The sequence below is a fragment of the Gastrolobium bilobum genome, unplaced genomic scaffold, assembly GCF_033153095.1.
Source record: "Gastrolobium bilobum isolate Gb01-03AN ecotype WA unplaced genomic scaffold, APGP_CSIRO_Gbil_v1 utg12914, whole genome shotgun sequence".
Classification (NCBI taxonomy): Eukaryota; Viridiplantae; Streptophyta; class Magnoliopsida; order Fabales; family Fabaceae; genus Gastrolobium; species Gastrolobium bilobum.
This window is the reverse complement of record NW_026897469.1, coordinates 155,798-183,033: the sequence shown is the minus strand read 5'-3', so window position 1 is coordinate 183,033 and position 27,236 is coordinate 155,798. Positions and strand designations below refer to the sequence as shown.

General features: G+C 36.9%; 1 protein-coding gene across 5 annotated transcripts in view; it reads right to left on the bottom strand.

The window, feature by feature from the left end:
* Positions 1-27,236, bottom strand: part of LOC133307129 (DExH-box ATP-dependent RNA helicase DExH7, chloroplastic) — a 93,918-nt gene that overhangs the window by 3,288 nt on the left and 63,394 nt on the right. For all 5 annotated transcript variants that reach the window (XM_061507554.1, XM_061507555.1, XM_061507556.1 and 2 more), the window contains 7 exons: positions 25,260-25,343; positions 23,102-23,200; positions 22,876-23,016; positions 17,964-18,034; positions 16,040-16,109; positions 10,701-10,793; positions 9,526-9,738 (listed from right to left, as the gene is read on the bottom strand). In XM_061507554.1, coding sequence (XP_061363538.1) covers positions 9,526-9,738; positions 10,701-10,793; positions 16,040-16,109; positions 17,964-18,034; positions 22,876-23,016; positions 23,102-23,200; positions 25,260-25,343 — 771 coding nt within the window. The remainder of the gene's footprint in view (positions 1-9,525; positions 9,739-10,700; positions 10,794-16,039; positions 16,110-17,963; positions 18,035-22,875; positions 23,017-23,101; positions 23,201-25,259; positions 25,344-27,236) is intronic.

Genomic DNA, 27,236 nt, shown 5'->3' with positions numbered 1-27,236 from the left:
TTCAAACTGATTAGCTAAACCCTCCTTTAAAGACTTTATTTCCTCCCAGTCATCACCTGTGACAATTATGTCATCAACATAAACAATGAGGATAGCAATTTTGCCATTATCGGAGTGTTTAAAAAATAAAGTGGGATCAGTCTGAGCTTGGATAAATTCTCTTTCTTTAACAACACGAATAAACTTTTCAAACGACTCTCTAGGGGATTGTTTAAGTCCATAAAGAGACTTCTTCAACATGCATACTGAACCATCTCCCTCTTCAAAACCAGGTGGTGGATCCATGTAAACTTCCTCATGTAAGTCCCCATTTAAGAAAGCATTTTTTACGTCCAATTGTTGCAAGGGCCAATCAAGGTTGGCAGCAAGTGATAGTAGGACTCGGATAGAGTTAAGTTTGGCAACGGGAGCGAACGTCTCTTGATAGTCTATCCCGTAAGTCTGAGTAAATCTTTTGGCAACCAATCTGGCCTTATATTTGTTGATGTTGTTATCTGTATTAAATTTTATTGTGAACACCCATTTGCAACCTACAATTTTCTTTCCTCTGGGAAGTGCCACAAACTCCTAAGTTCCATTTTTTTTTTAAGTGCATCCATTTCTTCAAAGACAGCATCCCTCCATTTAGGGCCATTAAGTGCCTCTTGGATATTATTTGGTATTTTTGTACCATCTAATATAGTGTTGAAAGCACGAAAACCTGGAGATAACTTTTCATATGAAATGTGATGAGGAATAGGACGAGCAGTGGAAGATCTAGTACCTTTTCGAAGGGCAATAGGCATATCTAGGTCAGCTGTCCCAGTATTCTCAAGTGGATTGCTGGAACTAGGACTCGGGTCAGAATCCTGGCAGTCTAGAGGATCTTGAGGAAATTTACGCCTGCTGTAGAATTTTTCCCATTTACCTGGAGGATCTCCAGTCTCTGGTACAGTTGCTGTCCTTGTCTCCTGTACATTAACTCCCCCTGTTTCCAAAGGTAAAGGAACAACAGATGTTTCCAAGGGTAAAGGTAAGACAATAGAATTATTTGGAATCCAAGACTTGTCTTCATTTACACCGATAGACTCCCCCTGAAGAGAAGTCGAGGGAAAAAATGATTGTGTTTCATAAAAAGTAACATCCATAGAAACAAAGACCTTTCGAATAGAAGGTGAGTAGCACTTATAACCTTTTTGATTAGGAGGATATCCTATGAAGACACATCTAACAGACTTTGGATCAAGTTTGGACCTTTGATGTGGAGGAATATGAACAAAAACCACACAGCCAAACAACTTTGGAGGAAGGTAAGAGAGAGCCCGAAAAGAGGGAAAAAAACGGGTAAGGCAAGATATGGGAGAATGAAAATTCAGGACACGAGAGGGCATCCTATTGATGAGATATGAGGCAGTCAAGACAGCCTCCCACCACAGGTATTTAGGGACATGCATCGTAAACAAGAGGGCTCTAGCGACTTCAATGAGATGTCTATTTTTTCTTTTAGCCACCCCATTTTGTTGAGGGGTGTTAGGACAAGAACTTTGATGGATGATACCTTGCTTGGTTAGGTAATCACCAAGAACAGAATTAAAATATTCAGTACCGTTGTCAGTTCGCAGGATTTGGATAGAGGTCTGGAATTGAGTTTGTACCATAGCATGAAAATTTTTAAAAGTGGCTGCAGCTTCAGACTTATCCTTTAGAAGATATACCCAGCATACTCTAGAATGATCATCAATGAAGGTAATAAACCAACGAGTTCCAGATATTTTTTTTTCAAGAGCTGGGCCCCAAATATCACTATGAATCAATGTAAATGGAGACGAAACATGATAATCTCTGGGGGAATAAGAAACACGAGAGTGTTTTGCAAACTGACTATCATCACAAAAAAAAGAACTTGGTTTTTATTGATAAATAAGTTTGGAAACAACTTTTGAAGATAAAAGAAATTTGGGTGTCCTAAACGACGATGCCACAACAAAACATCATTACAATCGTCTGATAAACATAAAGAGTGGTTTGCAAAAAATCTCTTTTCATGAGAATCTTCTTCAAAATAGTAAAACCCTTCTTCCCCTCTAGCACTGCCAATCATCAGCCCCGAATCCTGTTCCTGAAAAAACACAGGTTTTGGCAGAGAATTTAGCAACACAATTCAATTCAGAGGAAAGTTTACTAATAGAGATAAAGTTACAAGTAAGAGAAGGGACATGAAGGACAGAATTCAGAGTAATATGTTCAGAGAGCTTAGTGGATCCCTTTCCTGCACTATTAGAGAAACTACCATCAGCAGTCTTTATTCGTGACTGGTGATAATAAGGGGTATAAGAACAAAACAAGGATGCATTACCTGTCATATGATCAGAAGCTCCTGAATCAAGAATCCAACGACTACTATGATCAACACGGAATGCCATACCTTGTTGAGCAACATGACTAGTTGCCTCAGCAGATTGAGACATCACTTTCTGAAATTGCTCATACTGAGCTTTAGGGATGAATACACCATCGGAATTTGGAGAGGCACGAGACTACTCACTCTTAACATCAGAAGAGATTTGATAAGCACGACTCTTGTTCAGCCCCTTTGTTTTTCAGTTTGGTGGTTTTCCATGAATTTCCCAACATTTTTCGCGAGTGTGACCACTCTTATTGCAATGAGAACACCATCGGTCAGAACGTTTTGCATCACTAGGGGGACGAGGAGTATGTTTTGCTACTAAGGCAGATACATCAGAGGATTTAGAGTTCTTGTCTCCCAACATTACCTTTCGGCGAAGTTCCTCCCGTCGTACTATAGAAAAAGCAGCTGCAATAGAAGGTAACGGGTTTTGTCCCAATATCCTTCCACGAACATCATCAAGATCACGATTAAGGCCAGCAAGAAAATCATAGAGACGTCTTTTCTCTAAGTAGCTTTTAAACCTTGCATTAGCTTCTAAACCTTGAAGATCTGCTACATCATAAAGATCCAACTCCTGCCACAGAGTTTTTAAAGCAAGAAAGTATTCAGTAACAGACATCCCCTCTTGATGTAACTCTCTTACCTTGGTGTTGAGTTCAAAAGCCTGAGAAGCATTGCCCACGAAGAACAGGGAAGAGGAGAGACACCGGAAACATTACCGAATGATTTTTCAGAATGCTTATTCTCAGCCTCAATATTTTCAACTTCCATCGTTCAAAAAAGGAAGAAGAGGAACAGGTCACGAAGAGGAACCAATTGAACCCAGCAAGAAGAGTGCTCCAACCGTGATTTAAACCCCCAAAACAGGAAGAGGAAGGTCAGGCGAGTCGATCTGTGGAAGCCGCGTGACAAACGGAGGCCGGCAGGGCGGCGAGTGGCTTACACGCGCTGGAGAGGCTGTTCTGCTGTGGCGGCGCGGGTCTGACTTTCCGGCGACGGGGCTGACGTGGGTCAACTCAGAAATGGCTTCTGAGTCCAATGATGGCCTTGGTCTCGTGATTGGAGGGGTCCAGATATGGTTTCTGAGTTATTTTAAGGAACAGTGAAAATGGAAAACGAAAAAAAACGTAAAAAGAACGTGGAGGTTTACAAGATGACCACAGGATAACCTGCTCTTGATACCATGATGAAATATAAGACTGAAATGTATTTTTTCATATATTGATTGACACCCAAAGGGATCTTTATATACAGATTACAAGGTAGTTAAGGAGTTGAAGTAATAAATAAAATACACAGTAACCGAAGAGGCATCACACTACTCAAAGGGACTAGTAGCTGGAAACAAGTAAAAAACTCTAGAATATTCTACAAAACCATTAATGTAGCCTCACCCAACAGCTTAAGCTTATGGGTTGAATTGGTTCTTTACATGCCTTGCATATTTGCAAAAAGACTTTTTTCCAAGTTCAAATTTAACCTTTCGTCACAAGAGTTTTACCACTATTCCAGCTAAACAAAATTAAAATAGAATTTTTTGAAACAATAGAGTGGCTAATACATCAAATAATATCGGCGAAGGACCCAATGGAAATCAAGTGAACTTTTGCAGTGTTAAATTTGATATTATTAAAATTGTGAGTGTTGTAAATAATTATTATTTTATTTCTTATTTATTGTTGTATTCTAGAGTCTTCTTTGGGCTTAGCCCAATAGGTCAGTTAGTCTCTTTAAATAGAGAACCCTTTGTACAATTGTAATTACAATTCAATAATATATTTTCCTTCCATTTTTCAAGTTGGTATCAGAGCTCTCAATTCTGAGGGCTCTGGTTCGCCGACTGCCGCCTTTAGAGCAGAACCCTATTTGTTTGCCTCTAGCAGTCACCGAAAAATTTTCCAGGAACTTTTTGAACTAAGAGAACCTTTGTTTGACTTTTTTTCCCCCTCAGATCTATCAGTTTGCAATGTTATTGTTCATTGCCAGAGTCAGAAGTCGTTTCGGTGAGCTTTTTGTGCCTCATGTTGTTGTTTTTGATCTATTTTTCGCGTTATGGCCAACTCCGATGATGATTCGAATGTTGCACAGCGTGTTGCAACCCCGCTTGGTCTTAATGATCTTCCTACTCTACATCAGAGTTATCAACTTGATGGGTCGAATTATTTGTCATAGTCTCAACTTATTCGCACTACCATTAAGAGTTGCAATAAGATTGCTCATCTTGATGGCCCTGCTCCTGCAATCACTGATCCTAAATTTGCTGTCTGGGATAATGAGGATTTCCTTATTATGACTTGGTTATGGAACTCGATGACTCCTGAAGTGGGTCGTCACTGTATGTTTTTGTCTTCCGCTAGAAAGATTTAGGAAACTTTCCGCTCAACCTACTCCTTGGAACAAGATATGGCTGCGCACTATGAATTGCGCAATAAAATCTTTTCTACTAAACAGGACTCCTTATCTGTGACAACTTATTATGGTGTTATGAAGGAATTATGGGCTGAGCTTGACCAATTTCAGAGTTTGAAGATGCAATGTACTGTGGATGCTACTGCCTTAGCCAAGGAGGAGAAAAATGAGCGTATTTTTGGTTTTCTTGCTGGGTTGAATTTCGAATATGATCCTATTCGAGTTCAGATACTTGGCAAAGACACATTACCATCCCTCTATGCTGTTTTCAATACTGTTCATGGTGAGGAGACCTGTCGGGGAGTTATAATGCACCCCAACACATTAGATAAGTTTGCTATGCTATCATCCTCTGAGGCTATTGCTGTTTCTAGACCCATTGATGGGTCTGCTATGATCTTAGCAAAAAGGAATGACTCTTCTCAAGGGGGTTCCTACACCAAATCTGCTGATGGTGCATCCTCCAGATCCAAGAAAGATGACCGCTGGTGTTCTTATTGTAAAAGGGCAGGTCATATCAAGGATATATGCTTTCGCCTCCATGGAAAGCAAAATGTCTTGGACAAGATGGCAAAAATGCGTGGTTAAGATCATTTAGTTTCCTCTGGTGTGACTGCTGCTCCTAATGAGACATAACCTCCATCTTCGGAATTTACTTCTATACGCTGAGATGAGTTGGAGTGGATTCAGACTATGCTTGATTCTCTGAGCAAAACATCTTGTACTAGTGTTTTGGCTATGACTGGTATGAGCTCTACTACTCGTTCTTTTTTGTTTCTGGTGCTGATTTTAAACATTCTTGAATTATCGATTCTAGTACTACTGATCATATGGCTTGTTGTGACGAATTCTTTCTTTCTTATAACCCTAAAGTTGGCTCCCACACAATAGCCGTAGCTAATGGCTCACACACATCAATTGCGGGTTCTGGTAACATATTCTTATAGTCTTCCTTATATCTGCAAAATGCTCTTCATGTTCCCAAACTCTCCACTAATCTTCTTTCTATCCATAAAATCACCAAAGATTTGAATTGCACTGTAACCTTCTTTTTCTTTCCCACTCGCTGTGTTTTTCAGGATCTTACCATAGGGAAGACAATTAGGGGTGCTAAGAAGCGGGGTGGGTTGTACTATCTGGTTCCAGAATCTTCCATAGAAGGTGTTAAGGATCACCTCTTCCTGACTCATGGCCAGTCTACTGCTAATTCTTTGATTTGACTTCATCATCAACGCTTGGGGCATCCTCCATTTTGTTTGCTTAAGTCTTTATTTCCATCGTTATTTTCTTCTAAATCTGTTGAGTCTTTTCATTGTGATGTTTGTGAATTTGCAAAACACCATTGTGAGTCTTTTCCTTCTAGTACCTTTAAAAGTGTTGAACCTTTTGATCTTGTTCATTCTGATGTTTGGGGTCCTTCTAAAGTCCCTCATGTTTCTGGTAATAAATGGTTTGTTTCTTTTATTGATGATTGCACTCGTGTAACTTGGATTTACTTAATGCATGAAAAGTCCGAGGTACTACAGTTACTCCTTCAATTTTATAAAATGATTGAGACCCAATTTGGTAAATGAATTAAAAAACTAATGTCGAACAATGGTACAGAATATGTCAATCAACAACTTTCCCAATTTATCCAAGATCAGGGCATGATTCATGAACTTACTTGTAAAGACACCCCTCAGCAAAATAGGGTTGCTGAGAAGAACATCATCTTCTTGAAGTTGCTTGTGCCTTACTTTTTTAGACACATGTACCCAATTGCTACTGGGGAGATGTCATTCTTACTGCAACCTTCTTAATCAACCGCTTACCCTCTCGGGTCCTTGACAATGTAAGTCCTATTCACTCAATGACTTCATTATTTCCTTCTGTTCCCACTATCCAAAGTCTTCAACCACGAGTGTTTGGGTGTGTTGTCTTTGTTCATATTCATAAACATCATCGCAGTAAGTTAGATCCTAAGGCTCTCAAATGTGTCTTCCTTGGTTATGTTCCTGATAAGAAAGGTTACAAGTGTTATCATCCTGCAAGTCGGAATTTTTTTGTTTTTACGGATGTCACCTTTCATGAATCTGAGTCCTTTTACCCAAGTCCTCAACTTTAGGGGGAGAGCAGTTCTAGCAATTCCTCAACAGATCCACCACCTTCTTTCTTTGAGTTTGGATCTTCCGCGTCTACTCCTACATCACTTCCTTTTGTTTATGATCTTCCTGTGTCTGATTCATCCAATACACCGAAAATACAGAAGATTGTGACACCTGATTAGGTATATCACAAGAAAAAAAGCCAACACTGCTTCACCAGCAACCTCAATCGTCTTAACCACTGGTAAGTCCTTAGCCTCTTTTTTCTGAAACTGATATCAGTGCCTCTGATGACTTACCCATTGCCCTTAGAAAAGGAAAAAGATCTTGTACTCAACAGTCCATCTCTCATTTTATCTCTTCTACTAACCTTTCTGTGAGCATAAAAGTTTTGTTTCAGCACTAGATTCTATATAATCCTAAAATCAGTTCATAAAGCATTAAAAAAAAGAGTAAACACCTTTTTTAGTCCATGGCAATATCTACGAAATCCTTTTTAGTCCCTGGCAATAAAAAAGGACCAAATTGGTCCCTAAAATTATGAAAAAAGGGCCACGTTAGTCCTTATGTCAACTCCTCCGTCACTAACGTGGCCCTTTTCTCATACTGTTAGGGACCAATTTGGTCTTTTTTTATTTCCAGGGACTAAAAAGGATTTCGTAGATATTGCCAGGGACCAAAAAGGGTGTTTACTCTAAAAAAAATAAGAATTTGGACTTTAGCCATGCAAGAGGAGATGAATGCCTTGGAGAAAAATAAAACATGGGAGGTTGTTGATGGACCTAATAGAAAGAAAGCAGTCGGGTGCAGATGGGGTTATGCCCTAAAGTATAATTCTAATGGTACTCTAGAGAAACATAAGGCTCGGTTAGTCGCCAAGGGTTATACTCAGACCTATGGCATTGATTATGAAGAAACTTTTGCCCCAGATGCAAAGATGAATACTGTGAGAGCCTTGTTATCCCTTGTTGCCCATTACAACTGGGATATAAATCAATTTGATGTGAAAAATGCTTTCCTTAATGGTGAGTTAGAAGAAGAGATTTACATGGAAATCCCACCTGGCTTTAACTCTTTGGATGGAGAAAATAAAGATTGTAGGTTAAAAAAGGCCTTGTATGGATTGAAGCAGTTTCCTCGTGCCTAGTTTAGAAGATTTACTATGGTTATGATAACCTTAGGATACAAACAGAGTCAAAGAGATCACACACTTTTCTTTAAGCACTCACATGATGGGAAGTTCACTGTGCTCCTTGTGTATGTTGATGATATTATTAGTATTGTCAGTCAGTTTATGCATAATCTAAAAGAAAAACACATGTAGGCAGCGGAGAGAATTCTTCAGTATCTTAAAGCCACTTCGGCTAAAGGACTGTTATTCTGGCGTGATGGCAATCTCTCTTTAGAAGTTTATACTGATGCCGATTTTGCTAGACCCGTGACTGACCGTCAATCAACCACTGGTTATTGTATGTTTCTTTGTGGTAACTTAGTGACGTGGAGGAGTAAGAAATATTATGTGGTTGCCAGGTTAAGTGCAGAGGCTGAATTTCGAGCTATATTATGGTTAAAAATTATACTTGAAGATCTCAAAATAAGATGTGAAGACCCATGAAACTGCTATGTGATAACAAGTCCTCCATTTGTATAGCTCATAATCTAGTTCAACATGATCGGACTAAGCATATTCAGGTCGACTGCCATTTTATCAAAGATAAACTTGATAGCAGGTTGATCATCATTCTATACATTCCATCTGGGCATCAATTAGCTGATATTTTGACAAAATGACTTCCCTTAGATAAATTTCAAGAACTTAGTAGCAAGCTGGAAATGATAAATATCTATTCCTCAGCTCGAGGAAGAGTGTTGTAAATAATAATTATTTTATTTATTATTATTTGTTGTATTCTAGAATATTCTTTGGACTTAGCCCAATAGGTCAGTTAAGGCATGTTTGGTGCATAGTATTGGATAAGGCCTGATAGTATAAGACCTGATTAAATTTTAATACTATCCAGCGTTTGGTATGGTATTGTATAAGATAATATCCTCCAATATTTTAAAAATTAATATATTAAATAAAATTATTTTAGTATATTAATATTGAAATGATATATTAGTTCTTGAGAATTGTACTTGTAAACAATATTAATACATAAAACCCTTATCAGGCCTAACCCCATCCCCTTAGGCCTGATTAAGTTATATATTATTTTGATGTATTAAGAAGTTCTGTTGTATAAGCTTATATTATACGATGGTCACACCAAACAACTGAAAATGTCATAACGTATAGTATAAGCTTATACTATCAAGCCTTATACATCACACCAAACAGGCCCTTAGTCTCTTTAAATAGAGAGCCCTTTGTACAGTTGTAATTATAATTCAATAATATATTTTCCTTCCATTTTTCAAGTGTGAGCTACATGGGCATTTCTCTAGAAATAACACCCAACAAATCTAGTTCAAAGTTATCAACTCTTTTTCTCTAGGTCGATAAAAGCAATCATGAGTTTATTTCAGTAATATGAACAAGTATTGGAAAAGTAATACAATTCCAAATTAAGTGCGAGAAGAAACATTTCATGCTAAAAAGGCACTTTACAAAATTCCCCAAAAAAACTGTTCACAAACCTTTTCAAGGTAGACAAGAAAGGGGTACTGGAATGCTTTTGAATTACTGTTGATCGAAGATGGGTGGATGTGAACTTCTCTTTTTCCATCAAACCAGACTGTTCGACCAGTATTAGTAGAAGTCGAAGACTGCTTAAGGCTGCTGACAGGTGCAGCAACAATGCCTTGTTCACTAGCAGCTACATTGGGGTATAGACCTGCACATAGTATAGCCTGCAAGGGCACTCAGAGATCTTTGCATGAAAAAAGAATGGATGGTGATATTTGCACATCACTTTTATACCGCTTCTAATCCCTGTACAGGGATTGGTCAGTAAATAAGATGGGTTTCGCACACGTGAGTGGCCCCGCACAGGGACTGAGCCCTGTACTGGAAAAATTATATAAATGTTGACGTAACACACAAGTGATGGCCAACTAGCAATTCCCAAAAAAAATAAAAATAGATTACTATTTCAAACGATATGCAACAAGAACTACGATACCTATTGTTAGATATGGGGTACAGATAGCACAACAAATAGCTTCAGTAAAGGTGAAATCCAAATAAATATTCTGATTGTCATGGTTAGACCCAATAAAAAGTAAAAAAAAAAAAAAAACAAGAAGAATTGGAAAACGCAACATGCTTCAATTTTGCAGAATCTTGGGCCCTGCCCTAGCCTTCCACTTCAGTGGTAAAATGATTAGTAATCTCTATCCCTTAGCTTAATTGCTCTCATTCAATGCAGGCTACAAATTAACGTTTGAAGTTCAGATTTAAATTTTGTGTTTATTTGGAAGGGTAAAAATGGAAATATACTTCCAATCTCTAGTGACAAAGAATCTCTTTGATATATTTGCATTGATTCAGTTTAGAGATTTAAAAAAAAATATGATAAATTGCACATAATGTATGCTTAAAAACTGACTATCAAACGTGATAGAAAAAAAGTGAAGGCATAGACTCACTCAGCACACTGCGAAGTCATGAAAACGAAAACATGAATTAAACATGACATATGGAGAGCAGAAAAAAGTGCCTAAATTGAGAGATTCACAGATCAGATTGTACAGAATGAGCTATTTTAAGTAAAGAAATCCGAAGAAAATGTACAAAAAACCAGCTTAAAGCTTGGGAGAAAAAGAAGCAAGAATAGCCTAAAAGTTACAACAAAAATATATCCAAACCTTACCTTCAGAACTGATGGATGATGTGCATGTATATTGAATGATTTTGACGCATCAGAAAGCCAACTGTCAAGATTCTCTCTCTTTTTTCCATCCATCTGAGTAGTCCAGATTTATATGAGAACAAATTACAAATAGAGCATTTTCACATAACAAACTATCTATAACACTCAATTAACATGGGAGACATACACATAAGAAACTTATAATTAAGAGAGTTCAGCTAAAGTTCAACACCAATTGATGTGATGCGAAATTGCACACAACTTGTGCTTTATTTCTTAGGATTTCTATTTGATTTTTAGTTAGTTTTAATAAATTTTTAACATTTTTATCTTCCCTACGAGGGCAAGATTGGAGCATGCAGTAAGATTGTTCCTTTGTGATCGAAAGATCACAAATTCGAGTCTAAAAAATAGCCTTTTTGCAGAAAAGCAACGGAAAGATTGCATACAATCAAGCCTCATCCATATCCTCGCAAAGGAGCCCTTGTGCACTGGGTTTGCCCTGATTTTATTCAAATTTATTTTTAACTTTCTTATGTAATTTATGGTTTTATTATAATTTTCAGGTGTAATCCTAAGGATTTAGCATCAATTTAGGAAATCTTAATAATAAAGCTCAAAAAGGGGCTCTTCCAATCAAATTTGAATCCTCACATGGTTTGGAAGTTTTAATCAAGAGTTGAAAGTCTAACATGACTACTAAACTTAATCCAACAACTAAGGACATTTTCTACAAATACAAAGAGAGAACCAAACTCCGCCTATGCGTGCTTGCATGCATGGCCTGTCCCAAACCAGGATAAAGGAGGAGGGTTGGCGTCAGGTGTAGCGAGCAGGCCGTAAAAAACAGCTATATTTATGAGATGAACCCTTATGATATTTCGTTGAGGCGTACCATTTATAGCTATGCGTTGCATCGGACCTCAGATGCAGCGAAAAATGGGTCAGGGTCCTTGCCCCAAGGCAAGGAGCCAGGTCTTCACTCGGATTTGGTGAAAAGTAGGTCAGGGTCCCAACACGCAGATGGGCGAGCGTGGCAGGCAAGCACCGCCCAGGGGTTAAGGATGCGATTGGGAAGCTAGAACGTAGGAACCTTAACGGATAAATTGAGGGAGCTAGCAGATGTTTTTGCCAGAAGGAAAGTGAATATTGTTTGCTTGCAAGAAACTAAGTGGGTTGGAGAAAAAGCCAAGGAAGTGGATGGTACCGGTTTCAAGTTGTGGGACACAGGTATAAACAAGAGTCGAAATGGTGTTGGAATTATACTTGAATATGGAAATATGAAAATAATATGTTGTGTATTAAACTGATACAAAGATATACAATATATAGAGACCCTAATGGACTTAAGTGAGAAGCCCAGACTTAACCAAAATTCTAAATAAGGAAAACAATATTTACAAATAAGAATGCAATCTATACAGATCTATATATATTATATTTCCTATTCTAACACTCCCCCTCAAGCTGGTGTGTATATATTGTGAGCACCTAGCTTGTTACAAATGTATTCAACCCGAGGACTTCTAAGAGCTTTAGTGAAGACATCCGCGAGTTGATCATTGGAGTTGCCAAAAGTTGTTTTGATTTCTCCTGACTGAATCTTTTCTCGAATGAAGTGACAATTAATCTCTATATGTTTGGTTCTCATGAAATACAGGATTAGATGATATATATATAGTGCAACTTGATTGTCACAAATGAGTGTCATGGATTGTTTCTCTTCACAAAGATGAAGCTCCTGAATCAACTGCTTTAACCAGATTAGATCATAGGTAACAATTTCCATTGCACGATACTGAGCTTCTGCACTAGATCGAGCAACAACATGTTGTTTCTTGCCCTTCCAAGCAATGGAGGTTTTGATAGAATTCATGGAGGTTTTGGCTATGTGACGAGAAATGAGACTGGAGAAGATATCTTGAACATTACACTAGCCTACGATTTGATGCTAGCTAACACCTTTTTCCAGAAAAGGGAGTCACATCTTATCACTTATCATAGTGGCCAAAATCGCAGTCAAATTGATTTCTTCATGGCTAGAAGAGAAGATAGAAATTCTTGTGTCGACTGCAAAGTCTTCGCTACGCAACATAAGCTGGTAGTTCTAGAGGTTTGGTTCAACAAAATACTTAAAATAAGGAAGAGGACTCAGAACCCAAGGATAAGATGGTGGAAGCTAAAGGAGGAAAAACAATTAGAGTTCATAGAAAGAATATTGCATGAAGGACCATGGGAGTTTGTTGGAGGAGCTAATGAAATATGGAATGAGATGGCTATATGTATCCAAAATGTGGGAAAGATGGTGCTAGGAGAAAGCAAAGGAATTGGATTCCATACAAAGGAAACATGGTGGTGGAATGGAGAGGTGCAAGAGCCAATTAAACTGAAAAAGGAATGCTTTAGATCTTTGCAAAAAAGTCCTAATGATAATAATTTGCAAAAGTTTAGATTGGCGAAAAAAAATGCAAAGAAAGCAGTGCGAGAAACTAGAGGTAAGGTTTTCGCCGATATGTATAAAAATCTTGGGAGCAAGGATGGTGAAAAATGTATACATGTACTTGTAAAAATGAGGGATAAGAAAAGTAAAGACCTTACCTAAGTTAGATGTATCAAGGATGAAAGCCAAAAACTTTTGGTAAGAGATGAAGATGTAAATGAAAGATGGATGAATTACTTTAACAAACTTTTTAATGGGATGGCGATAAAAGCAAAGTGGGATTTGAGGATGCTTATGATGATCTGAATAGAAGATTTGTATGCAGAATCAATACACATGAAGTCAAGGAGGCTTTAAAGAGGATGAAGACTAATAAAGCTTTGGGACCTGATGGCGTACCAATTGAAGTGTGGAGGGGCATGGGGGATGTGGCAATAAAATGGCTGACCAATCTTTTCAATAAGATTCTTCAAACAAATAAGATGTCTGATGCTTGGAGGAAGACTGTGCTTGTGCCTATTTAAAAAAATAAGGGAGATATCCAGAATTGTTCTAACTATAGAGACATTAAGCTTATGAGCCATGCTACGAAGTTGTGGGAGAGTTAATGAACATCGTTTGAGGAGAGAGACCAAGGTTTCTGTAAATTAATTTGGATTTATGCTAGGAAGATGTGCCACAGAAACTATTTTCTTGATGCATCAATTGATGGGAAGATATCGAGAAAAAAAGAAGGATTTACATATGGTGTTCATATATCTTGAGAAAGCATACGATAGGGTCCCAAGAAAAGTTTTATGGTGGGTTCTTGAGAAGAAAAAAGTGCCATCAAAGTATGTAAATGCAATCAAGGATATGTATGATGGGGCTACTAAATATGTGAAAGCTTGTAATGGAACATCAAGTTATTTTCCTATTACAGTAGGTGTACACCAAGATTCGGCTCTGAGTCCTTATCTCTTTGCCTTAGTGATGGATGAACTAACAAAAGACATTCAAGAGGAAGTGCCGTGGTGTATGCTTTTTGCAGATGATATTGTTCTTATTGATGAGACCAAAGACAGTGTTAATAGGAAACTTGAATTGTGGAGAAGCACTTTGGAGTCTAAAGGTTTCACGTTAAGCTGGAGCAAGACTGGGTATATGAAGTGTGAGTTTTCTCTGGTAAGAGATGGAGATCAAGACTCCGTGCATCTGCTTGGTCAAGAGGTACCCAAGAAAGAGGCTTTTAGATACCTAGGATCAATTTTGCAAAAAAGTGGTGAGATTGATAAGGATATAAATCATAGAATCAGAGCAGGATGGATGAAATGACGGAGTGCATATGGGTTTTTGTGTGACAGCAAAATTTCCCTTAAGCTAAAAGGAAAATTCTATTAGACAGCAGTAAGGCCTGCAATGTTATATGGAGCTGAATGTTGGCCAGCAGGCAACACAAGCATAAAATGGGAGTAGCAGAAATGAGGATGCTAAGGTGAATGTGTGGTTATACGAGGATGGATAAGATAAGAAATGAAGATATTCGACGAAAGGTAGAAGTAGTACCGGTAACTGAAAATATGAGGGAACATAGATTGAGGTGGTTTGGGCACATAATGAGACAGCCCCTGGATGCTCCTGTAAGAACAAAAGTTTGTTACCAAGAGCTCGACACAAAGAGAGGTAGAGGTAGACTGAAACTTAGCTGGGGAAAGGTAGTTAAACAAGATTTAATAGAGTGAGATATAGATTGGCGGACGGTGTGTCTAAGGACGGAATGGAGAAAAGCTATAAGCAGTGTGGAAGGTTAAACTTGTTATTCTTATGTTCCAGATGGTCTCTTTTTAGTCCTTTTCCTCTTCAATCCCCCTCTCTTTCTTTTCCCCTTCTTGTCTTTTATCTTATTTCCCCCTTCCCCAATTTTTATTTATTTATTATTTTATTTTTTAATCTCTTCTTATTTATCATTGGGTTCATCTACTACCGACCCCAATTAGCTTGGGTTAAATGTGCTATTGATATTGATGTTGATGTTGACAAAGCTAGAAACAAAGGAAAGAGAGATGTCATCTCACAAGAAAAAGATTACTAGATAACTCCAAGTAAGAGACCAATGATGAAGATGGAAAGAGCATCAATTTTACAGTTGGGCTTCAATCTTATCCCATCGGGATTGGTCATGTGTAGGCACCGTATTAGAGATATAGTAATATCTTCTAGTACTTTTAATACTTTGTCCCTTAACTACTTACAGGTTGTATTGTAGATAGTATAGACTTTGGTTCACTTACTAGATTGGCTGTACTAGTGACTAGTGAGGTGGTTCACATATTCTTGACTGCTAAGCCAAAGTTTGATATCAGAGACCCAAGGGCTGCTACCATCCAACTTGTTAGTGGAGAGAGGGGCACTGGCTCAGTGAAAACTGTGGGCTCAAGCTTTGGAACATCTTTTGAAGCCTTTGGGGGGCAAAATCCAGCCATGGATCACACTTAGCAACAGAGAGAAAGGCAGGATATGACCAGATCTAAGGAGAGGAGGCCATGGGCTCCCTAAGCAGAAGAGGAAAGCGCCGGCGAACACAAACAGAGTGCAGGTCAAAGATGGAAACACTGACTCCGGAGAGTAGACGTGGGAGAGCATGGCACAACCGGTAGCGGCTGGAAACAGGGATCCACGCTCTGCCATGTGCGGCTGAGCGTGCACTAAGAGAACAGATAGACCAGAGTACAAGCTTATCAATTATAATTGTAGAGATAACTTGTTTACTGCATGCACAGAAATGAATTAATCCTCGGAAAAAAATTTGAATCTACATTCTGTCCCTCAATGTAACCTTTATCACAAAATTACAAGTGAGCTCAATAGTCAGCAGTAATCTGACATGACTTAAAAGTCAAGAATAAAAATGGCTGCATACCTTATAATCTTTAGGAAGACTGATGAGACCAATGTCTGCTAGCAAAGTTCCAAACTGCATCCTCATCTCCCTGACACATCATCATATACACGAGATACTCAATAAGAGTTGATACAAAAATATAAATTACAGGCAGAAGACTGGATTAACATGCCTTCTGATATGTGCTTAACATATATTAGCAGGAAGCGTTGGAAGATCCAGATCTAATATTTGTCCGTAAATATAAAATTTCTATCTATTTCCTTGAGGGTACGGCGGTATAATAGTTGGAGGCATTTGTTCTATTAATTTCATTCCGTTTTCTATACTTTACAAGGCAGATTAAAGAAGATGGGTTTAAACCCAATATTAGAAATTGTTAGAGAAAAGCTGTCATTTATCTGCAGAATGATAAACCCAAAAATCAATTTAAGAAAAAAACAAGGGAGAGTGAAATTGATAAAGAGAAAGTTGAACAACACAGATGTATTGACTAACAGATTTGCCAAAGTGCATGTCATACGGACCCTAAACAAGTACTTATACCTATACTGCAGTTACATAATATATACCCTTTACTTTGAGTCTAATACAAAAAACTACTTAATAATATTTTCTTAATAACTTAATCATATAAAAGAACAATCCTAGTACCCTTTTTCCTTCGTTTAGATGGGAACCAATTACTGTCATTGGATTAGATTGTCTGAATTACTTGTGGCCATTGCATATCAAACTCAACCTGCGTTAAGGATATCTGACCTCACCCATTTTTTTATTGTTGCATTGAGCTATATGAAGATTGTCGCATAAAATACAATTCCCAATAAACAATCACCACAACATTAAAAAAGGCACACAATTGGATGAGTTTCTATTTAGTACTTTAAAGTTCCTGTAGGCAATATCTGATGGTATTTCCAGCAAAGATAACCACTCCCATTAAATCCCGACTAGCGAGGGTAGGGATGAGGGCAATCCTTGGATGCAGTGTTACCTTGCATATTTGCAAATAGACTGTTTTCCGGAATCAAACCCGTGGACATTTCGGTCACAAAGGAACCACTTTACCACTGCTCCAGGCTTGCCCTCTTTTTATTTCCAACAAAGATACTAAATATAATTAATCCATGACTTATAGAACATAGACAAAATACAAGATAATTAACATTTACAGAACTTAGAAAATCCATGCAAGAGCTAGCATTTAGAAAATTAGCATCCCATGTAATAAGTTAAATCTCTATGCAAAAAGATCCATTATAGGCTTTTCTTTTTTTCCTTCAAATTTCCAAAAAATTGGTAATGATATTCACTTGATCGCTGTAACAAATCTACATATTGAAGTTCTTTTCTCTTCCTAATAGGTTATTTGATTCAAGCATCCTCCTCCTCTTTGACACCAAAGATTTCACTTAAAGACATCACCACTAGCTTTGTCAATTCAAATGGTCAACCAACCATTGATCCCACCAAATCTGAGAGGTCCTCGGATAAGTTATCTTTGTAACAAGCTTGGTGCACACTTGAGCGGAAGTGTAGGATACATGTATTAGGATGCAATTGTCTTGTTCTTTGTACCATGTGAATATGATGAATTGTATCGTTGTAATTATTACATTCATTCTATATATACAATTATGGTGTAGTTGGAACACAGTCCTTTTCACTTATTCTTAGCAATGACACACTGCCCCTCTGCTTTAATGGAGTAGAATTCCTAAAGGAAAGATGCCCTAAGGAAGCTTCACAGCAAATAACATAATGGAGGAAATATAAAGAAGATTCGTTAAGAAAAAAGACAAGAAAGAATACTGAGAGGTAGCTGAACTATCCTCCGAAAAGGAAAAAAAGAAAGATGGGTGAATATAGTAGTAGAAAACGTATAAACGAAAGAGCTCTTTAGTCTATTGAACGAGATACAAATAAAAAGATAGAATACCTTATCATAAACATTACAGAGCTGCTCAAAAAAAATGAATTACAGAACTGGTGTGCAGCTTTAGCTCCTTTCTGCAAATTTAAAATTACAATGCGATTAAAACTATGATTATCTGAAAGAACACCATACTACGAAATAAGCAATGCAAATATGACAGTTTGTAGTAAATATTTGTACTTATTATATATTCTTTATTTCTCTATTTTGAGGATTTGGGTTTATTACCACTTCGGCCCATTGGGCCCATTAGTCTCACAATATGACTTGTACCCTTTTTTATATGTTCTCTTGAGAAATAATATTTCAGTTTTTCTCCTTTCAAGTTGGCATCATAGCTCTCGATTTGGGAGCCTTTTGCTTCCGTAGCCCTTGCCATTAGTGTGAATCCTCTTGCGCAGTTCCCGATCTTTTCCGGTGGCTAGCCGCCACCAGACATTTTTTCTAGGAACATTTTTTATCAAGAGGACAACCTTATGAGTTGGAACTTCCCGATCTACCCTTCTACGGCACTCTCGCGTCCAAGAATTGTTTCAAGCGCTTCCACATAACGAAAGTCAAAATGAAAGAGGGAGAAAAGGAGAGAAAATCTAAGAGAAAGTGAGAATCCATTGATTTATCCAAAGAGTGAGTAAAACAATACAAGTGCTGCTCTATTTATAAAGCTAATACAAGTTGACTCTTGTGTAGTTCCCCATCTTTTCTGGTCATTAGCCGCACGACATTTTAGATCAAGAGGACAACTTTTTGACTTAGAACTTCCCGATCTACCCTTCTACGGCACTCTCGCATCCAAGAATTGTTTCAAGCGCTTCCACATAATGGAAGTCAAAATGAAAGAGGGAGAAAGGGAGAAAAAATCATCAAGTCGCGTTCAAAATCAAGCTACGAGACTTGATGATCAAGTAAAGGTGACTTAAGGACCAAGTCAAGGTATCTTGATGAGGAAGCCAAAATGGGACTTGGTGGCCCAGTAGGCATGGTTGTCAAACTCGCGCGTTTACTTGTATAATCGAACGAGTTTACGCTTCAGCAACACTGTTACGAGTCACGATCTGCCTTTACTCGCTCTGCTCCGTCTCAAATTCTCAATCTCTTGTTTTTTTTGTCTCGAGCTCGCCTCTGTTGTCTCGATCTCTTCTACAGTCTTCTTTGTTTTATTTGTTTTATTTATAAATCATTTTATTTTATTATATAAAACAAAATCATTTTATTTTATTATTTAAAACAAAATCATTTCATTTTATTTTATAAAACAAAATCATTTTATTTTATAAAGTAAAATCATTTTCTTTTATAAAACAAATTAAATTTTTTTTTATAACAAAAACAAATTAATTTTGATTGGCTTCTGTTCTGTGTGATAAACCGTAAACTAAACCAAATCAGATTTTTTTTTTTTTTGAATATCCAAAACAAATCAGCATGGATATTTTTTGATTGGAGAAGACATCATGCAAGATGATGGAGATGAAGATGAAGATGATGATGAAGGAAATAATGAAGATGGTGATGAAGATGATGGGCAGAGGATGATTATGACATTCCATCATTCCTTTGAGATTTGATTGATATATTGTTTTGGATTTTGATCTTTTGTGCTATGACTTTATGTGTCTGAGACATTATGTGATTATGACTATTGTATGACATTATTTTGCTAGTTGGTTGAATTAAATTTGCTTATTATATTACTTTATATGCATATAAATATATATAAATATAATTTGTATCTTGTGTTACGAGTCTACGATCCGTCTTACGATTCTGCGATTTACGATTTTGGTTGACACTTCCGAGTTTGCATAGAATCTCGAGTTTGACAACCATGCCAGTAGGTGTAGTGTGATGTTGAAGCTAACTTGATAACTTAATGAACAAGTAATGGCAAACTTGGAGACCAAGTAATGAAACTTGGAGAACAAGACAAGTACCTTGGTGAGCAAGTAATGGTAACTTGGTGAACAAGAAACTTAACTTGATGAGGAAGTAACATAACTTGATGAGCAAGAAACACTCAACCTTGGTGTTCAACCAACTTACAAACTTGGTGAACAAGTAACACACTAACTTGTTGAACAAGTAACATGGAAACTTGGTATGCAAGTAAGGTAACTTGGCTAACAAGTAGAGCTGTCAAAACGGGCCACCCCGGCCCGTTAAGCCCTAACCCACGCGGGCTAGGGCCAAAAGGCCCGTAGGGCCAAAAAGCCCACAAACACAAGAGCCCAAACGGGCCAAAAAACCTATATGGCCCCATGGATTAGGGACAGCCCGCAGGCCAAAAAATAATTAATTAAAAGATTAAGAAATATTGTCTAGTATTTTTCAACTTTCAAATAGATATATTAAAAAACAGTTTGCACTGAATTTATCTAATTTAAACAAAACCTCAAATTGTTTTGATTTCCCTAATATCCAAAAAAAAAAAAAACTCAAATAATAATCAGCGCAAATCAAAACTGAACATAGAAATTTGGTTTAATAAATTGCCTTGCACTTTTTTCAATAAGAATATTAGTTGTTATTCATGTCGCTCTTGTAAATTATCGACTCACATCGAAAAAGAAGATTTTTAGGATGAAAATTATCGACTCACATATAAATTTATTTTATCCTCAATTTAAATAAATTTATAAAATAAAATTTATATATAAAATAAATTAGATAAACCCAAACAGCTTGCTTAACGAGGTGGTTGCGGATGGGGATCTCGGAGTCGGGGTTGATGACGCAGGCGGCGGGGGAAGTGGCGGCGTTGGGGGAAGGGAGCATGTCTCTAAGGGATGTGTAGGAGGAGAAGGGGGCGTTGCTAGGAGGGTGGCGTTTGTTGGATGCCACCATGGATGTGGTGGCAATGGAGTTGCGGCGGCGGGGGGTTGGCGACTCTGGCCGGTGGCGGTATTGACGGCGCAGTTGGGGAAGTCAGCCATGGTTGCATCTTGGAACCAGGTCTGGAATAATGGAAGTGTGGGTGTAACAAAGAGACAGGCGGCAGAAGAATGGAATAAAAGTGAAAGAAACCTAATTCATGTGGGGCTGCCCGCGGGCTAGCCCAACCCTACCCAATAAATGATGGGGCTATATAGGGCTGGGGCTGAAAAAGGCCCCCAACATATGGGGCTGAAGTTTGATAGGGCTAGATGCAGGGCTAAATGGATTGTCCCACGGGCCACGGCCCTATTTGACAGCTCTACTAACAAGTATGGTTCCTAGAGAAACTTAAACATTACACCATTTTATTTTCAATAGAAATTTACTCTACTTATTCTTATTTTATCTAACTTTTACTTATTTTTAATAATTATTCTACTCATAATTAATATACCTTTATACCACTTAAAATTAATGAAATTGCCCACACAATTTAACTAGACTGTCAGAATTAAGTTTAGACTATGTTTTTGCCAATTTACCCTTAACTTTCACTAAATTGACATCTATGTCCCTACACCTATTTCATGCTCTCATTCAGGTCTTAGTTGACTTGTTAGATATGAATTATATACTCATATTTATAATCATGTTAATTACATGATTAACTAGACACTACCTCCTTGACCACATACTTAATTCTCAATTATTTACTAAATTCCTTAATTAGCAAAACTTGCTTGTGAGGGTTGTTATAGTTTGGGTGATGGTGGTGGATGCTCCACCTCCTCTATTGGTTGTGGCTTCGATTGTTCTTGCGTCTTCCTCGTTGAAATATCTCCCTCATCTGTGACTTCATGAATTTTCTTGATCTTTTTTTCTTCTATGTTTGCTTATGCGAATTCTTCTTTTTTTTTGCGCATCGTACAACTCCTTCGATTCCCTTCAACTCCCGAAAGCTTTCTATTGAACCACCATAGTTTTCCACCTTCTCCGGTAGAAATTTGTTTTGCACCTTCATATCTAATCTTGCAAATACTGGTTTTGCATATCTAAGGGCTCCTCAAACCACCTCGTTATCCTTTTCATCACCTTTAGTACTCCTCCTTTTGCATCTTTGTTTCTGGTTCTAGAAATTCCGGTTCTGCTTCATCATCTACCAAGCAAGGTTGAAATTCCTTGAAAGCTTTTAAAAACGTCCACCAACTAACTTTTGGATTATACCAGTATCGATACCAGATTCAAGCTTGACTGGTGAACGCCTTCCTAGCTTCTGATGGCTTTTCAGTATCCGGAAGTCCCTTTGCCTTGAAGTACTTCTCAACTTGAATCAACCATCTCCAAGCTTCTTCTTCCCAGAAAATATAGGAATCTTCATTTTATAAAATTGATTTCTCATTTTTTTTTCTAATTAAAATAAAATAAAATTGGGGAGTGGTTTTTTTTTCTCTCTTTCTTATTGGTGTGGTTCAAAGCCCTCTTGTATCGGAGAGCTCTGATACCAATTTATAGAACCGAATCAAATAATCAAACAACAAAAGCAAACAAGAGACATTTTTGGCCCAGAACGATCTGGATTTTCTAATATATTGAAGAAGAAACAAGTTACAGTAAGGAAATGAGGCAGAAACAAAATATAGAAGAGAAAACTACTACAATGAAAATAGCTACAAATTGTGTAAGAAAAGAAGAACGTGAACAGCGAGCCAAGGGTGCAACACTTTCGAGGCGTGTGCTCTCTCCCAAGCCCAATTCCAAATCCAACCTCCCTATTTCTCATGCCTTCCCATGCCTTTTATTCCTTCAAACCACTTAGCCACCTCAGCAACCAACTTTCTTCTCTCTTCTAACAAACTCATTCTCTGGAATATTCTAAATAGCTGAGTCATCATTCAACCATAATCTACTATAATGCTTCCTAGCATACACTTTAATAGAAGTCGTATCCCCCTCCAAACCATATTCTCCCTATTAAGCAGCGGCTTGTGCCTAAATATATTGAGAGCATGCATAAAAAAACAAATTACAATCAAACACTGACCTCAGTCAAGATCCTCTCCCATCTTGTATAAGCTGTCATCATTAGTAAGTGATCAGATTGCCGATCAAAATCATTTGTGTCGCCAGGCCCATCTAGCTTATCATTCAACAATTTTAATTTTGCTCTTTCAACATTTTGCCTCTGAAGATCAATACAACAGTTAAGTCAAAATCTAATATAAACAAGAAAAGAAGTTAATTTTTTTATCAAAGCACTGAGAGAGGACCTCATCCTTTGGATACACAAACGGAGACTTGTAACTTAGAAATGCAGAAACTGAAAGAATAGGGGACAAGCAACCAAATATTGCACCATACAGCATCATCTGCAAATACAGAAACAGAATATCATTAGCAGGTGGTTCATAGTGATTTATATATTCACATTATATTCAACAGCAATGCAGAGCAGAGTAGGAAGGAAATGGACACAGACAGGACCTTGTTTTCAATAAACAAGATATACAGCATAACATTTACCAGAAGCAAGGACAAGTAACACGGAGAACAGCACCTTATTTCGGCAGAATTCGATGGGCATAATAAACATCTTATAGGAACATGAAAACGGAGGTGTCGAATACAACTTACTGTGTTTTATTCTCATTCATGACAAAGGTTACAACATATACAGCAAGCTGTCGATAGAAAAAATATAACACCACCACCTAAACTTCAGCATATAGACAAAAAGCTACCAAAAATAGAAAAGGAAATAAATTTACAAAACATAATCTCATGATTGCAGGATTAACAAATCCTTAATCCTTAGGATTTTAATTTCAAATTCCATCACTCCCCCAAGATGGTAAATAGATGTTAATCATTCCAAACTTGCTGACACAAAATTCAAATCAAATTCAACAAGGATTTTGTAAGCATATCAGCTTCTTGTGGCTTGGTTGGCACATAAAGTAGGCTGAAAGTTCCATTATCAATTTCTGATTTGATAAAATTTATGTCAACCTCACATGATCGTAAATCGTAATGAATGAGAATTATGCTAATAGCTGACTTGCTATCACTGTACATTTTCATAGAACCATCAAGTGGAATAAATAGATATTTCAGTAACTTATTTATCCAAATAAATTCACAAACTCCTTGAGTAATTGCCCTATATTCTGCTTCAACATTACTCGCAACAACAGTTTTGTTTCTTGCTTCTATAAGTTATTACATTCCCCCCACACTTATGTGTAATACCCTGCGATCATTATCATTAGCCATATATGACCCGAGAGTGAGACACCTACAAGCAGTGTAGAGGATCATACAGCACCTTAAAGCTATACCTGGCAGTTTGTAGGATCCAGTTATTGATAGGAGTTCAACTTCACCCTAGGTTGTCAGCAGCGGCCCGTAGCGCCGCTAAACCGCTACCGTAGCAGGTAGCGCCGGCCAGCCACTACAACCGCGACGCTGACCGGTAGCGGAAGGTAGCAACGTAGCGTAGCGACAATACCGCTATCCGCTACACCGCTATACCATTCCCATGTTGGAATTTGATGGAGAATCCGGAGATGATGATTTTCTTCATTAGTTCACATCTTGTATTTGACTATTTTTGACAATTTCATTGTTCATTTGTATTTAATCTTGGATCCTTCCTTTATGTTTCTTGTATTTGACATTGATTGTGGAATTATGTGTTTGATTTTGTATGACTTTTTATGTTTTAGCATTTATATTTGTGTAGTATTATATTGTTAGTATAATATGTGTGGAATTAATACTTCACCGTAGTGGCAATACCGCTATCCGCTATACCATTTTCAGGGGTCGACCGCTAACTGCTACTGACAAGTATGACTTCACCACATAATATTCTCCATAAATCATTGTAATTATTGTGAAATATTTTCTTGGCATACTTCAATTATTATATTAGGAAAGTAATTATTTAGTTAGGTCTATATACTACAATTAAAATGTACAGAACAATTCAGAAATAATATTCAGTATTTTTTAATTCGACTATTTTAAATTTAGGTGAAGAACCTTGAATTATGGAAATAAAAAGACAAGCACCAAATAAAAATGAAGAAATTCTTGAGATACAACATCAGCATTGAAAATCAAATGTTCAATTTAATCCATTGAAGATAATAAGAAAGAAGAATGAGGTGTACACCTTTCCAATTAATACAGGAATAGTTAAGGTGAAAGTAATGGTTAAAAAATTGGCCATATCTGATCAAAAGAAATAAATTATAGACAAAATTACGGTTTCAAATTTAGGTTAAATAACCTTGAATTGTAGAAATAAAGGACAAGCATCATATAAAATTCGAAAAATTCTTGAGAGATAAAGCAACAGCGTTAAAAATCAAAAGATCAATTAAGTCCTTTGAAGATAGGAGGAAATAATAGTTTAGTGTACACCTTTCCAATTAATACATCAACAGGAAGTTTTGCCAGATGATACCCAAGAGGTGTCAACTCTTCGTCCCCTTCAAGAGCACCGACCTACAACATTTTTGTTTCATTGAAAGCAAACATATACAAAGATCAGAGAACACTTTTATCAATCATATAGTTCCAAAAATGTAATATCCCAAGAAAAATAGTAATAATAAAATTAATAATAATAATAATAAAAATAGTGTATATCCTTACGAGTATCATTGTATCATGTTAGATATGTTGGGTTTAGTATAAAATGGTGTTATAGGCATTGATATATTTTGGTTGTCATCGAATGTTAGTAGTGTTGGTTAACATTTAATTGGAAATGTAAACAATTACTTCCATTTAATTTTGTAACCGTTAAGATATATTAATGATAATTAAAGTAATTATGATGACCATGATATTACCTACCGTTTTAATAATTGAAATAAGTATGATGACTAGTATTACCGTAATTAATGCCTCAGTTAAAAAACTTCAGCTATAAATAGGAGCTTAACCTAACCTAACCTAACCAAACCAAATCACTTCCATATTCTCTCAGGTTCCTTACATCTCTCCATTTCCCTTCTTCTCTTCTCCTTTTCCTTCTCATTCCCAACCCTTTTCGAATTCTATTGTTTGACCTAATCCAAATTTTTAGGTAACCATAAATTAACTTTATAGAAACTTTTTATAATCCTGTTCTATAGGGAGTAATCTATTACATGTAATCCTAATCCCTATAGATAGGTTAATTTTATATGAATTTTGATAGTGTGATTCTGATCTTTAGCGTATCATAAGTTAGTTTTATTTGAAGATTTTTATATATAATGCTTGATCCTTAGGGCATCATAGTTTAGGAAATAATAGATTAGTTTTATATGAAATTTATTATTGTTAGAGATGTATATAAATAAACCATTGATGGGCATTCACTTAACAGCTTAAGCTTTTGGATTGACTTGGTTCTTATATGGTATCAGAGCCTCGGTGTCACGAGTTCTATCCTCATCGCCTCCAACTTTCTCTTATGGAATTTCTTAGCACAGGTAGGTGGGCCTGTGCATTGTCCACCCTTCAAGCTCAGTGGGCTCTCGTGTGAAGGGACGTGTTAGAGAAGTATATAAATAAACCATTGATGGGCCTTCACTTAACAGCTTAAGCTTTTGGATTGAATTAGTTCTTACAATTATATATAATCCTAACCTTTAGTTAATCGTAGGGTAATTATATATGAATATTATTATGAATTTTATTGGGCTTTAACCCCTAGAAAATAATAGGATTAATCATATAATTATTTCGCGAACAATCTTAATGCTTTGATGGTGTTAGATAACGGATTATATATAGTATACATTTTACCTTTATTAAAATGATGGAAAATTGATTATGTGCGATATGGATCTTATTGAATAATTGTGGAAATTATGATTTTGATACCCGGAATTAATGAATAATTGATATGATGATTGGATTATGTGTATTGATGATTGGATTATATGTAATGGATAATTGATATGATGATTGTATTTGGGCTTTACTCTAATAGATGTTGGATATTTGAATTATGATATTCTAGAATAAATCGGAAAATTGTAATAATGGATAATGGATATGATTGGGGCCTTACTCTAAATGGATGTTGAATATTAGAATTATGATACCTTGAGCACTTGATCTAGAAAATATAATACTCTTTGAGGAAATTTTCCAATTATGAGAATTGGGACAAGATTAAATGATATTGATTGTAATAAAATAATGGTGGGAAAATAGCTTTTCGGATGGTACCTCCTGAAAGTGTTGAACACAACCTTTGGGTTTTATGCCTCCGATGTTACATATGTGAAAACGATGTTATCCGTTCTTCCCAAAGTGATATATGGCAACAAGGTTTCCCGGAGTACTAGTAGCAACTTTGGGAAGAGGTGTGCACACTAGGATTTGATATTTTGATGGCCA